Here is a 12,878-nt window from a genome sequence, read left to right as displayed (position 1 = left end):
TAAATGAATTTGACTAAAGTGAGTAAAATTTCCTCTTTTTTTTCCTTTTAGTAATCGAAAAGTAAATGAAGGGTCTTGTTGTAAATTATTGATGATGATTCATTGAAGAAGAACAACAACACATGGGCTATAGAAATGTATAAGGTGATTTAAACATTAACTAATTTATCCAAGAAAAAGGCTTTCACAATTTATAATCAACAAAATATTGCCAAATGTATCTTTATTGTTGATATTTGTTACTTATACAACAAAAACAAAAAAAACTTCATCACCTAGTGATTGTATATGTAAAGTTACTATGTATAATATTGATGTAGTCTTAATATCAATATTTTCTTTTGTGAAACAAATTATATGAGAAATGTTAGAGCCAACCCAAAAAAAATATAATATATCACAATTTATAGAATTAAAATTATAAAGAGAGCTTTTAAAATTCATTTATCTATGTTTATAACCGCATGAAATGCAGTGATTACTAGTTTTATGTTTGAGGTAATATGTTCTTGTCTATTATTTCTTATTGATGCACCAGTGAGAATCTAGTTTCTGTAAATTTTGGGGTGTCTTTCACAGAGAATCATATTCTTTGTGAATCCTCTATCTTTTGATATATCACTTGTAAACATGAGTTTTTCTTCCCATCGTCAAGAAAATTGTTTTCCCTTACCCAAAAAATATGGTTTTAACTTTTAAACCTCTGTGAGATAAAAATGTCTTACTTGTAGAGAGTCATATCTTCGATTAGATATAGAAACGTTTTGCGTATGAGATGTGTACAAACCAAATAAATGAATTTATTACTCCATATGGATCAGGGTAAACAAAGTACAGTTTTAAGCGTTCATCAAAAATACCTATATAGAACACAAAGTGAACTCATGCTCTTCTCCAGATATTCCTATGAAATCTCAAAGTGCTTGAGATCCGTAGTTGACATTTTAATGGAATGTAACTCATCTTGTCTTATGTGGGATAGGCAACATAAATGATGAAGGTTGAGATATAAGGTTAGCAGGTAGCTGAATAATGTCACACTTTAGGTAGGATAGGAAGGAGACTAGCCTCCTCTACAGTTCTTCACAATAGTAGTATTGTTTAGGATTAGCATAACTTATTATTTTGTGATGTGTTTTACAATCTCCTTTGCTCTATATCTGCTATATATGTTGTCATATATTTTCTCCATGCATGCATTCTTCCTGTTCTTTTTTCCTCTCTTCCTTCTTTTCCAATTGTTTCCATTTCTTGTTTTCTCTTCTGAGTTGAGGATCTCTCTCTGCCACACAAAAGTCAGGGTAAGGCTTGCATACATTCTACCCTCGCTAGTCACTTATGGGATTCCACTTGTATGTTGTTGTTGTTGCAACCTATTTGGTCTTATCCTCCATCGTGTAGTCCTTCACCTTAACCATTTTTTTATCACCATGGCGATTCAAGCCAGCTTATGTGCATTCATTTATTTCATCTTAGAGTGTGCTTGACCCTATTTTGCTCAAGGTGTTCGATGTGTGAGAAAAAGGCAGATAAATAGCCACTTGTTCTTGCACTGCCGGACAGCTGCAAATTTGTGGAACATGTTCTTTTGTATACTAGGCATAAATTGGGTGATCCTTTGATTTGCTGAAAAATTGGGAAGGAGTGGTGAGAAGAGGGCCAGAAGAAGACTGCTGGAGGAGCATTTCAGCATGCATTTGGTGGACATTATGAAGAGAGAGAAATGAAAGAGGTCATGATGGAATAGCCAGCAGTTTCCAGAATACCAAGATGAGGAGCCTTAGCTTTTGTATTTTTGGTGTAAAGAGGATATAGTGGGAGAGATAGATAGTTTAGTCGATTTCATGGGACAATTATCAAGTCTCATGTGTAGTTTTTGATCTTGATGATACCCCTGGGTGAGTAAATCCCACCCCATCAGTTTTTACCTGATGGGTCTTTTGGTGTGAATATACAGTTAACCTTATCAAAAAGAAAATGAGCATATCATAGTTCAATGCAATTTATCTACTTTTATGACAACCTTGAAAACTTCAGTTTGGTTTCTTAATTACCCTTTCTTTTATAAGTAGTTTTGATTTACCCTTTTAACCTTTGGGTATCCATCTATCTCATAAGAGAGAACAGTACAGTGTCATTTCCATCTAACTGAAAACCTTAATGAGCTTCAATAGCTCAATTAGTTCTTTATTACATCCAAGGATAACTTTTGTCCAATGCTTAAAGATCACAAGCAGTAGTTTGTTTAACACAATATTTCTCAGCAAAATGTGAAAAAGAACAGTTCCTCTCAAAAGCTATGGAGCAGAAGTTTTCATGAAAGGATATCCACAATCTGAACAAGGAACCCACTATTTTAAAAGTGAGCTATAATATTTTACTTTTTTTAAAAAACTGGTAAGGTTGTATTCTTCAGCATTAAGGGCATGCTGGCCACCAATAAAAAGTGTCAATTACAAACTTCCTATCAAATCTACAATCTGATCTGTATCTACCATAAGTGAGCTATAATATTAGACATGAGATAATATAGTCAGTGTCTCAGTCAGATAAGAGACCACAGAACTATACAGCATTCAAAAACTGAATTATAATCAAAGGAGTATATAGCATACAGGTGAGCAACTGAAGTAATTAAAGAGAGAAATAAGAACTTGATTCGACATCATCAAATTGAATACAGAAAAATAAAAACTTCACTTGACATCATAAAATTGCAGAATACCTGTTCTCGACTATCCGATGTAACTCTAAATAAAGGTCGTGTCCGGAAATCAGGATCTCTCAGTACCTCCATCTTATATGATACACGTACACTGGGATCTGACTCAATTAAGGAGTAGAAGAAATGATCAATTTTATACCACTAAATTCAACCAAAGGCACAGCAGAAATGGAAAACAGTCACCTGTTACTGATGGCAACTTCCTCACAGCAGTATAACCTTCTGGCCAGATAAATTCCTCATCTCGAAAGAGCTCCGAATCTTCTACTATTTTTCCTAAATAAGACATTCGCACATTGAAGAATTGATATATCACAGTTATTGATTAAGTGAGCAGAGAACATCAACCTAAGTTATGACAATAGGGAATGTTACTCGTCAAAACAGGAAAAAAAATGAAGACCACAGTACTTTGGTGTTTCAATAGAATATTATTGCATTCTTTTTGCTCTCTAATCAGTATTTAGCTTAGATTTGAAGAAAGAAAATACCAAGGCTAACTATTTTCAAGTCCCCCAATTCAAGTGGGCAACTTCTGACTTCTTCAAGCTTTTTCCTCAACCCCTCATCCTCTGAATCAGAACTGCCTTCATTTTCTTCGTTTTCATTATTATTATCTGCATTAATACTATTCTGCAACCACAGCATCCCCTCTGAGAGCTTTTGTTCAGAGAGATACCTGATCAAGAAAGTTAAGAATATGAAATCAGAACAAACATAGCAACCAGGATACAGGGAAAAGGGACTTCTTGATCAAAAACTAACTGTGGTGTACGAGCCAGCTTGTCAACAGCTTGACTAATTCCAGGAGCTACTTGTTATCCCCACCAGCAGAAGGACTGGGTAACATTGTTAATCAAAGCTTGAACGAATGGGAAGAAAGCACCTAGTGTTTGTGCCTCAGCTGGGAAGGTAAAAGGAAACTTCTTTGCAACCAGAAGAAAGGAAAAGGCAGAACAAATCTCTAAACTTCAATCACAACTTTGATTTATAAGACAGCATGTTTCATGAAGGACAAAAGAAACCCTTGAACTCCATAAGCTGAGGAAAGTAATGATTCTAGAGTAGATTTTGGGTCTGAATGGGTGTAACATATCTACTTCGCATGAGAACTTAAGGAGATGGAAACGAATAATAATGTGTTTAACAAACGGGAAAGAATTTTTCTTCCCAGGGTACTGAACAAATAGGGATGCTCGGAGGGTGTAATTTTAAGGTCAAATAATTTTTTTACAAAGAATTGTTAAAGACAAAATCCGTAAGGTGCAAGCAGTTTCACTGCCTGGTTTATCAAAGAGCAGCAGTCCAAAGTTGAAGAACCAAAAAGGCCAAAGGCCTGCAGCAAATTGATATAGCAGCAAGCTACCCTCCCACAAACTGCCACTTCAGTGAACCAGGGGCTGATTTCAGTAAACCATCATAGACATCAGAAATGTATAACACTGGGCCTTGGGAATCCTAATTTTTTATGCAATCCAGAATAGAATACCAAAAGATGTAGGTGCTATTACATTTTGTTTTTCCAAGTAAAATGCACATGATCACAATGTTTTGACTGGAATTCTAATACATTCTTATGGACAGAAGGAAATTATATAACACAAACATCTGAAAATTGGTACAAGTGGGTTGCTATGTTGAGGTCTTGAGTCACGGATCTATCCGAAACAGTCTCTCTATCCTACAAAAGTAGGGTAAGGTTCTGTATATCCTACCCTCTCCAGACCCCATTTGTCGGTTTATGCTGGGTATGTTGTCTGTTTGTTTAATGTTTTGGATTGCTATGTTGAGCTTAGATCAAGGTTGAACTAAGACCTAACTATTCTGCGAGAAACAAATTCAATTATTTGGCTTCGCTTTATTTAAAGAATAATACTATCCATATACCAATTAGATACCTTAAGATCTAAGATCATGTTGAATAGTGTATACTGGGCCCATAAAGTTCAATGTGTGTGAGAAAGAAGGATCAAAAAATGGCACCCAAGGGTGTGGACTAGTGGTTAATGAAGTGGTTCGGAGCCATGAGGTCTCATGTTAAAATCCTAGCGGAGAAAACAAACACTAGGTGATTCTTCCAATCTATCCTAGCATTGGCAGCCCTAGTGGACAAAGTTACCTCATACTTGTTGCTGGGGAGGTGGAGGTATCCCATGGAATTAGTCGAGGTGCACAAAAGCTAGCCTGGACACGAGACACTATGGTCATCAAAAAAAAGGATCAACAATGCAAAAAATACAACCAGTGCTACCACAGTTATAATCATCAAAGCTCTCACTGGAAAGGAATACAGTTTATTTATTGAGACAATTATTTCTACAAGTTTTTCCCCCAATTCAAGTATTGACAGTCAGAAAATGGGAAAGATCAACAAAATCAGCAAAGGGCCTGAAAGAGGGAAAACTACTAAAATTGAATTCAGATCGACAAGGCTCACATTTTTGCTTCCTCCAAACTTTGAATAAATTTTGGCTTTTTGCACTTGAGGTGAAAGGAAGAAAGAAGCCCTCTTAAGAAAGAGATAACTTGCTTTAACTTGACCCTGAAATCCAATAATAAAGTTTCATAAGCGCACAAGGAAAAGCTGAGCATACTGCTGCTTAAATGGTAAATAGAACTCCAATTAGATCCACAACAAACTTCCAATTAACACACCTAGCAAAATCATGCGTGCCAAAAAACTGCACAAGAACTGATTTTTCCCCTGAAACTTTGTTTAGACCTTTACACCCGCCAGCACAAGATTCATCTAAAACAATGGCAGGCCACATGGCATGACCTGTATTGACAAAGAAAATCAATGAAAAAATAGATAGTTGCTACATTTGAGAGATTTTGATCTCCCATTATGTTCCAGGAAGTAAAAGATCATGCATAATTGAGTTGGTAAAAAGATTTTATCTTTGTTATTAATTCTTCTTCGAGAGCTCAGGCTGCTATCTAATTTGTGCATAACCACGAGTGGATGTGATAAAGTTACAAATAAGACCTGATCGATAGTCAGAAGTAGAAAAGGGAAGCCATAATTTACCAGTCAGCTTGGCCCATATAATATCTCCAGGCTCAAGAGCTTCACAATCAGCCAAACTAGCAGCTAATACAATCATTTCATCAACACCGATTACATCAGTTTCAGGACTCGTATCGCGGGGTCTCAACTTCAGACGATTCATTTCCTCAAGTGTAACAGAAAACTTGATCCTTTCATTTGATAAGAGCAGATCTTCTTCATCCCCATCTACATATTTCACCTGCAATGGACTCGAACACGGAACATGTTTCATACACTCGACCATCAAAAGATCAAACATAATTTATATAAAAAGGAACCAGAAAATCAATTACATGATGTCGTCCAGTCTCTGAGTTGTACCCAGTTATACGACCAGTGTACCAAACAGCATCTAATGGCCAATACGCCTATGAAATAAGACTCCTCAATTAGTTGTTTAAACTGATAATAACAATAGTAAATTCTAATTATTCCAAGTTTGATCAATTCACACCTTACATTGTAGTCCAATAAATTTCTTGGGATCAACTCCTTCAAAACTCAGCCTGTAGTACACATAAAAGAACACTTCTATTCATGACAGCACACGTATATAAAACACAAAATTGAGCAGGGAAAAAAAAAAGTACCAAACCCATTTCTTTGTCCGAATTGACCCTAAGCATTTTTTATTCAAACTATTCCCCAAAATACAATGTTCTTTTTGTTCCTTCATGTTGCCCGTTGAGTTAAAATCTTTGGAATTGCTACCATGATTGGTGTCGATTTTATTTTTACCAGCATTATTTCGAGTTCCTCTCGAACAAGACTCATCCAACAGACTAATTACATTAGCTTCTACCCCCAAATTTTTTTCCAGCTCTGAATTAACCACCTTACTCCTCTTCTTCTCCTTCTTCATAATATGTTTCACAACCACTGCTCCATCATATTCTCCATGGTCATCCCGCTCACTCTCGATGCAAAAATCCACTACTTCTAAATTTTCCACCTTCTCCTTATTCTTAATAACCACTTCCTCTTCTCCGTCCTCAGTTTCCCCCTCGTCTATTCTGTTTCCCTTGGAAGAATTGGCTAATCTGACAGAGTGAGAAACTAGCTTTAAATCTCCTACATTCTTATTCTGCTTATCCCTACTCTTTATAAGCTTCTCCTTGTCTTCACTCTCATCTTCTATGTTTCCATTGAAGATATTGGCTAATTTTTTCGGGTGAGGAACTTGGTTCGAATTGCCCACTTTTCGCTTCTGCTTATTATTTAAAACCATTTCATGGTCTCTTCCCTCGTCTTCTCTATTTCCATTGGAGAAATTCCCTAATTTCATCTGCGGAGAAAATGGGTTTGAATAACGCTCCTTTCTCCTCTGATTCTCTTTAAATTTCACACCCACTTCATTTCCTTCACCGTCATCAACCCCACTTTCTCTGTCACCATTAGCTAATTTCACCGATCGAGAGATTAACGAGTCGTAAAAAGAAGGTTCGTGTCGTTTCCTTTTGCGACGGCGAGTGTAGAAGTGAATAATAGGGAGTTCCCTTCCAGACATTGAAGAAATGTGATGTGTTAGCGAATGCTTGTGGTGATCTTCGGTCTCCAAATGTGGGAGGATTTTGCGAGCAGCTTTAACTTTTTTCGACCCACTAGCGCCCACGTAAGGGGAAGTAGCGGAGTACACATCGCACAATGGGACATATCTCAAAGGAGTAACTCTCTCTCGATCGTCATCCTCTCCATCCACCTGTTGATTTCGTTCCTCCTCTTCCAACAACTGCTTAGCATTCGTATCATCATTGGGCGAAAGAGTTGAATCAGTTAGCGGAAAAGCCATAATTGAACAAAAAGATGCACAAAACCAAATTAATTTGATTTTTCTCTTTGATTCCGTCAAAAAGGATAGATTTTTAACTGAATTGGCACTGGAATTTGGGTTTCTAGGGTTCGATAGAACGGCGGATTAAGGGAGAATGGCGTTTCCCGCCGCAACTGAGATGCACGGCGTATTTATATGGAGAGGGAAGAAGGTGTCATGTTTCAATTTTGTAGATTCACATAATAATGAAACCATTTTTTTTTTAGAAATATGGTTTCATACTCTTAGGAGTCAAATAATTTTTTATTAAGAAATATAAAATAAAAAATATATATTTTTCACTTTGTCATGGACAAAAATTTTCACAATTAAGACAACAAATGAAAGAAGTGATGATAAAAATTAAATGATTATCGTATACCTTGTTATGAAATTTAAAGTTATTTATAAAAATTTGGATTTGGCTCTTATATAACAATTTCTTCTATATTGGGACTAAAATTGATTTTATAAAAATATTATTGTTATTATAATAATTACAATAATTTGTCAATCTATGATAATGAGTGAAGGTGCATGTTGAAGAGGTTCGAGATTCTTCTAATGTAGTATAATTTGAGAAGAAAGAAAAAGTTGTGTGCACACTTTTAACGTGAAATGTTCGTTGAAAGATGTCTTAAAAGTTCGTTATTTTGTATTGTGTATTTGTATGGGAGGGAAAATAAGAGATGAAACGGGTTTCATTTTTGTAACTTTATGATATTTTTTCTTGTTTATTCGATTAAATTCAAACATGTAACATTGAGAATGGACTCTAAAAAGATATTATAGTTATTGTAATATTTACTATTTATTTATCATTATAACGTCGATGAATAATATAAATACATACCAAGAAAATTGTAGAATCATCTCATGCACGATAGTTTTAGAAAAAATTGTTATTTTGATATATATTTTTTTAAAAATTGAATTTCATGCAATATGCTTCTTCTTTTACCGAAATTAAAAGTTATTTATACGCTATTTTTTCTGCCATTAATGTGCATGTTTTAAGAAGTACTAAGTTATTTTTACAGTCCTTTTAACTTTGATAATATTGATACAGCACGTTTATGTATACATGAATATATGGTGTATACATAATTTATACACGCTCATAAATATCATAAGAAATTAAGATTTGCTTAATATGTTAAAAAAGTAACTTATAACTTTTATTTAATTTATAAGACAATCAATTCAAATAGATTCTTATTGATGTTATTGTTTTTATTTGGTGATGTATCAAAATTTCATTATTTTTTAAAGAAGATTGGAGAAAAAGTCATTGTAATGACAATACACTATGTATATTAATACAAAGAGGGAAGGAGATTAGAGAAAGTTTGTTTCATTTTATAGATTATTGTATAATTTAATTTTGTCATATAATATTTTATTTAACAAAGACGATATTATAAAGAAAAAAAAAATTAATTATTAGAAATCTCATCACTCCACTTATCATAAAGACAATAATAGAGGAATTTGTTGTGTTGTGAGAGACTCCAATGGTAATTAAATCATAGGAAAAAAAATTATACTGAATATAACCACTAATTGTTGAGCTCAAAATAATCTATTAAAGTTTTGAAATGAAATTATTATTGCACTATTATTTTTTACTTATGGAGATATATTTAACTTTGGAAAGGTATTTCAATTATTATAATATTCACGTTTTATATTTTGATTTTGTTAGTAATTAGTGTACATGCTTGTTGATTGAGTTAAATTCCAATTTTGTTAGTAATTGATGTATATGCTAGTTGATTAAGTTGATAAATTTAATTATTTGATATAGTTTTAGAGAAGGAAATATATTTATTCACATTTTCGCTAGGATATAATTAAAGCTTTCAATATTTAATTAACCATATAGTTTATTATCTTTACTTTAAAACGGATAAATATAAGACGCAATACATTTTAAAAAATAATATTTAATGTTACTATTTAATATTGAAAAATATATATTTTAAAATGTTAATGTTTTTATGAACTTCATGCGCGGGATATTTTTATCGTTTGAAATATGAAATCTATTATATTACTATATTTTCTTAACATTTTAAATATGTTTGCTATTTTTTTAAATAATTTTTAGTGACTTATTTATGCGTAATTTAAATTTTATTCAAACGTTAAAAATTAAATATAATCATCGAACATTATAGGAAAAAACAAAAAGAAAATGTGTGCAGACAAATATTACAACAGAGGATGCCGCAAAATCCAAAGCTCAAAAACAAATCTCAATTTTCACGTTGTAGGACCCACGCACCACCTACTACTACTAATTAATTTCTTATTTTCCATATGCGTGACCCCACGCGCTGCCGACCAATAAAAAATAAACTATTTTTAACTTTTGTAAAAAAAAGTTATTTGATATTCACATATTAGTAAAATTAGTAAAAAAATGTTAAGTCAACTTATTTTAGTTTATAAAATAATTAAATTATTTAATCTACATATACTTTTAAACTAAATAAACAAAATATATTTTATTAAGTGCCACAAAGTTATAAAAAAACAAATAAAAAAAGTTAAAACTAGCTAATAATTGTACGATTTAATTTTATTTTTTTAATGTTTTAATTCCATTTATTTTAGTCGAGGGTGTAATCAAATGTTATCATAAATAAGTGAATAATGTTTTTTTGGTATATGAATTTTACATATTTTTATTGTTATTATTATTATTATTATTTATTATAACTTATAAATTGTATTTTGTTTGAATAAAGTGAGAGAAAAATGTATAAACACATGCAAATATGTGTATCTTCGTTCTACACTTTATACTTATACAATACAAACATTCTCCTATCCATTTCTTTTTGTCTTTCTCTTTTTCTCGCTTTATACAAACACATATTATACGAAATGTAATGTATAATTCATGTTTGTATAAACCAAAGAGCGAGCGATATTTGATATACAAATATTTTATTTCGATTCAGTTGTATACAAATTCAAATTTTATACATATATACAAACACATAAAATTGAATTGAGAGGTTGTAAATAATTTATACAAACGAGAGACTGCCAACAATTTATACAAATGGTTTGCCAGCGAAATTATACAAATCTGAAGAGGAGCCAGCGATTTATACAAACGAGAGATTATCAACAATTTATACAACTGGGCTGCCAGTGAAATTATACAAATCTGAAAAAGAGTCAGCGAATTATATAACTGCTACTTTTGTATATATGTATAGGAAAATTGCCAAACTTCTTTTGTGTATGTGTATAGCATAAATAGTCATAGCATGTTTGTTATAGAGCGCAATTATACAAACTATATTTATAGCATATAAATATAAATTTTGTGTTTGCTATATTTGAAAGTTGCTCATTACTACAGGGATCGATGACAAAAACAGACAATCACATAGTAATTATAATATAATTTAAAATTATTTAAAATATTTTTAAAATACACATTCTGTAATATATTTTTATAACAAATCAAACATTAAAAAAAACAAATATTACATTGTAGTTTTTAACTAACTCTTGTATTTATGTGTAACTTGTGTTAGAAGTGATTTTGAAACCTCATATTCAATCAATTTGACTTTGTAGATTATGTCAACTCGCATATGTAAACATTGAAATTTTATTGATCAAGGCTTTGGCTAATAGAAATAAATTTATTTATAATTTTTTTATGATATTAACTGTGATTTTCATAATTTTACATCAATTTATCAATCTCAAAATTATTTCAAAATTCAATTTGTATTCGTATAAGGGTATTCAACTATTGATATCATTCATCTTGTGTATATATTGATGGAGAAGTATAAAGAGAAGAAAAAAGACTAGCATGTATATATGGTGTTCACTTATCTTGAAAAAGTCTACGATAAAGTCTCGCTGAAAATTCTTTGGTGTCTAGATGTGTATCAATGACTTACATTAGGATGATAAATGGACATGTATCATAGATTTAAAACTTGGGTAAGGTAAGAAATATGGAGAGGAGACTCTTGACACATGCAAAATGTTGATAAGAACACAACATATAAAAGAAAGAATAATAACGAGAACAAATAATATAATAATCAAAATAAAACCTATGTGACAATTAGAATTTAAGTCTGATTATAATATTTAAATATTGATTAAAGTAAGTTGTGGATTTCACTTTTCAATTATCACGCTTTTGTTTTATAACATAGATACGTCAATGGTCCTATCATATGTTGTTTCGTCATAGAAGGACTCATTTTCAAAATAAGAATTACATTGTCTGAAACGTATATCTCGAATTACGTTACATGGTTATCAAAGTTTTTTTTTGCATGTTTGATTTCATCGTTTTATATGTTATTCCCAAAAAATAGAAATGTACGGTATTTGTAAACAAAATTCAATTTTATTTCTAATTATAATAAAACACTTTTCATATGTTTTTCCGTTATAGAATGATTCATTCTCTAAATAGGAATCACATTAACTGAAAACCTATATCTTGAACTGTAACAACAACATATAAGGTGATCAAAGAAATTTTACATGCCTGATTTCATCATTTTATGTGTATTTTTATGTACGATATTTGTAAAAAATTCATTTTTGTTTTCTAATTAGAAAAGACACTTTCTTGTATCCGATGGATTTGCACCCCCTCGATATCCCCCCCCCCCCCCGATACCCACTTTTTATGTAATACATAACTATTTTTTTTAATATAAACGTTTTTTGATTTGAAAAATATTTAATCTCATAATAAAATAACTTGGTTGGTTGACTATCTAAACTCTTTCTTTATAATTCACCACCTTATTTACCACAACATAATCAGTAAATTGAGTAAACAATCATGAAGTTTTTGATTCAAATTTCAGAAAAGACAAAACAACTTTGTAATTTCTTTCATATGTTTTTGTCTTAATAACAAAAATAATATTTGTTATCGATAAAAAATGACAAATATATCGATAATTTTAATTGAATAACTTGTAAAATAATACATACATCATAATTATAAAAGAATAAATAATAATAATAAATAAAATATAGAAAGAAACATTACACCTAATTATTTAATTTATTTTCCTATAAAAAATGAAATATAGTAAATTAATTAAACCTTAATACTTATAGTTGACCAGAGGTGATTGATATATCTGTAAAATTAGTGCAAAATAATACATACACCATAATATATAAAAAGAATAAAATAAAGAAAGATACATTCCACCTAATTATTTCATTTTTCCCCCTATTTTGTTTCCCCATAGAAAGTTCCCTTTTTCCCTTTTCTTCCC

At 31.5% G+C, this 12,878-nt stretch overlaps 1 protein-coding gene across 7 annotated transcripts in view; it reads right to left on the bottom strand.

Moving 5' to 3' along the window:
* The window catches only part of LOC100736465 (trithorax), a 38,014-nt gene extending 28,997 nt beyond the window's left edge, over positions 1 to 9,017 (bottom strand). For all 7 annotated transcript variants that reach the window (XR_743351.4, XR_743353.4, XR_743352.4 and 4 more), the window contains exons 1-9: positions 6,368 to 9,017; positions 6,232 to 6,283; positions 6,071 to 6,145; positions 5,757 to 5,976; positions 5,381 to 5,504; positions 5,163 to 5,267; positions 3,217 to 3,404; positions 2,909 to 3,001; positions 2,726 to 2,823 (exon numbers count right to left, since the gene is read on the bottom strand). Coding sequence is in view for 1 of the 7 variants with exons in the window: in XM_010328625.4 (XP_010326927.2) it covers positions 2,726 to 2,823; positions 2,909 to 3,001; positions 3,217 to 3,404; positions 5,163 to 5,267; positions 5,381 to 5,504; positions 5,757 to 5,976; positions 6,071 to 6,145; positions 6,232 to 6,283; positions 6,368 to 7,566 (2,154 nt within the window). In the remaining 6 variants the exon portion in view is untranslated. The remainder of the gene's footprint in view (positions 1 to 2,725; positions 2,824 to 2,908; positions 3,002 to 3,216; positions 3,405 to 5,162; positions 5,268 to 5,380; positions 5,505 to 5,756; positions 5,977 to 6,070; positions 6,146 to 6,231; positions 6,284 to 6,367) is intronic.
* Between the last annotated feature and the right edge of the window lie 3,861 nt (positions 9,018 to 12,878).

Source organism: Solanum lycopersicum, chromosome 9 (genome assembly GCF_036512215.1).
Source record: "Solanum lycopersicum chromosome 9, SLM_r2.1".
Lineage (NCBI taxonomy): Eukaryota > Viridiplantae > Streptophyta > Magnoliopsida > Solanales > Solanaceae > Solanum > Solanum lycopersicum.
The sequence above is the reverse complement of the archived record's forward strand: the minus strand, read 5'-3'. Positions and strand labels throughout refer to the sequence as shown.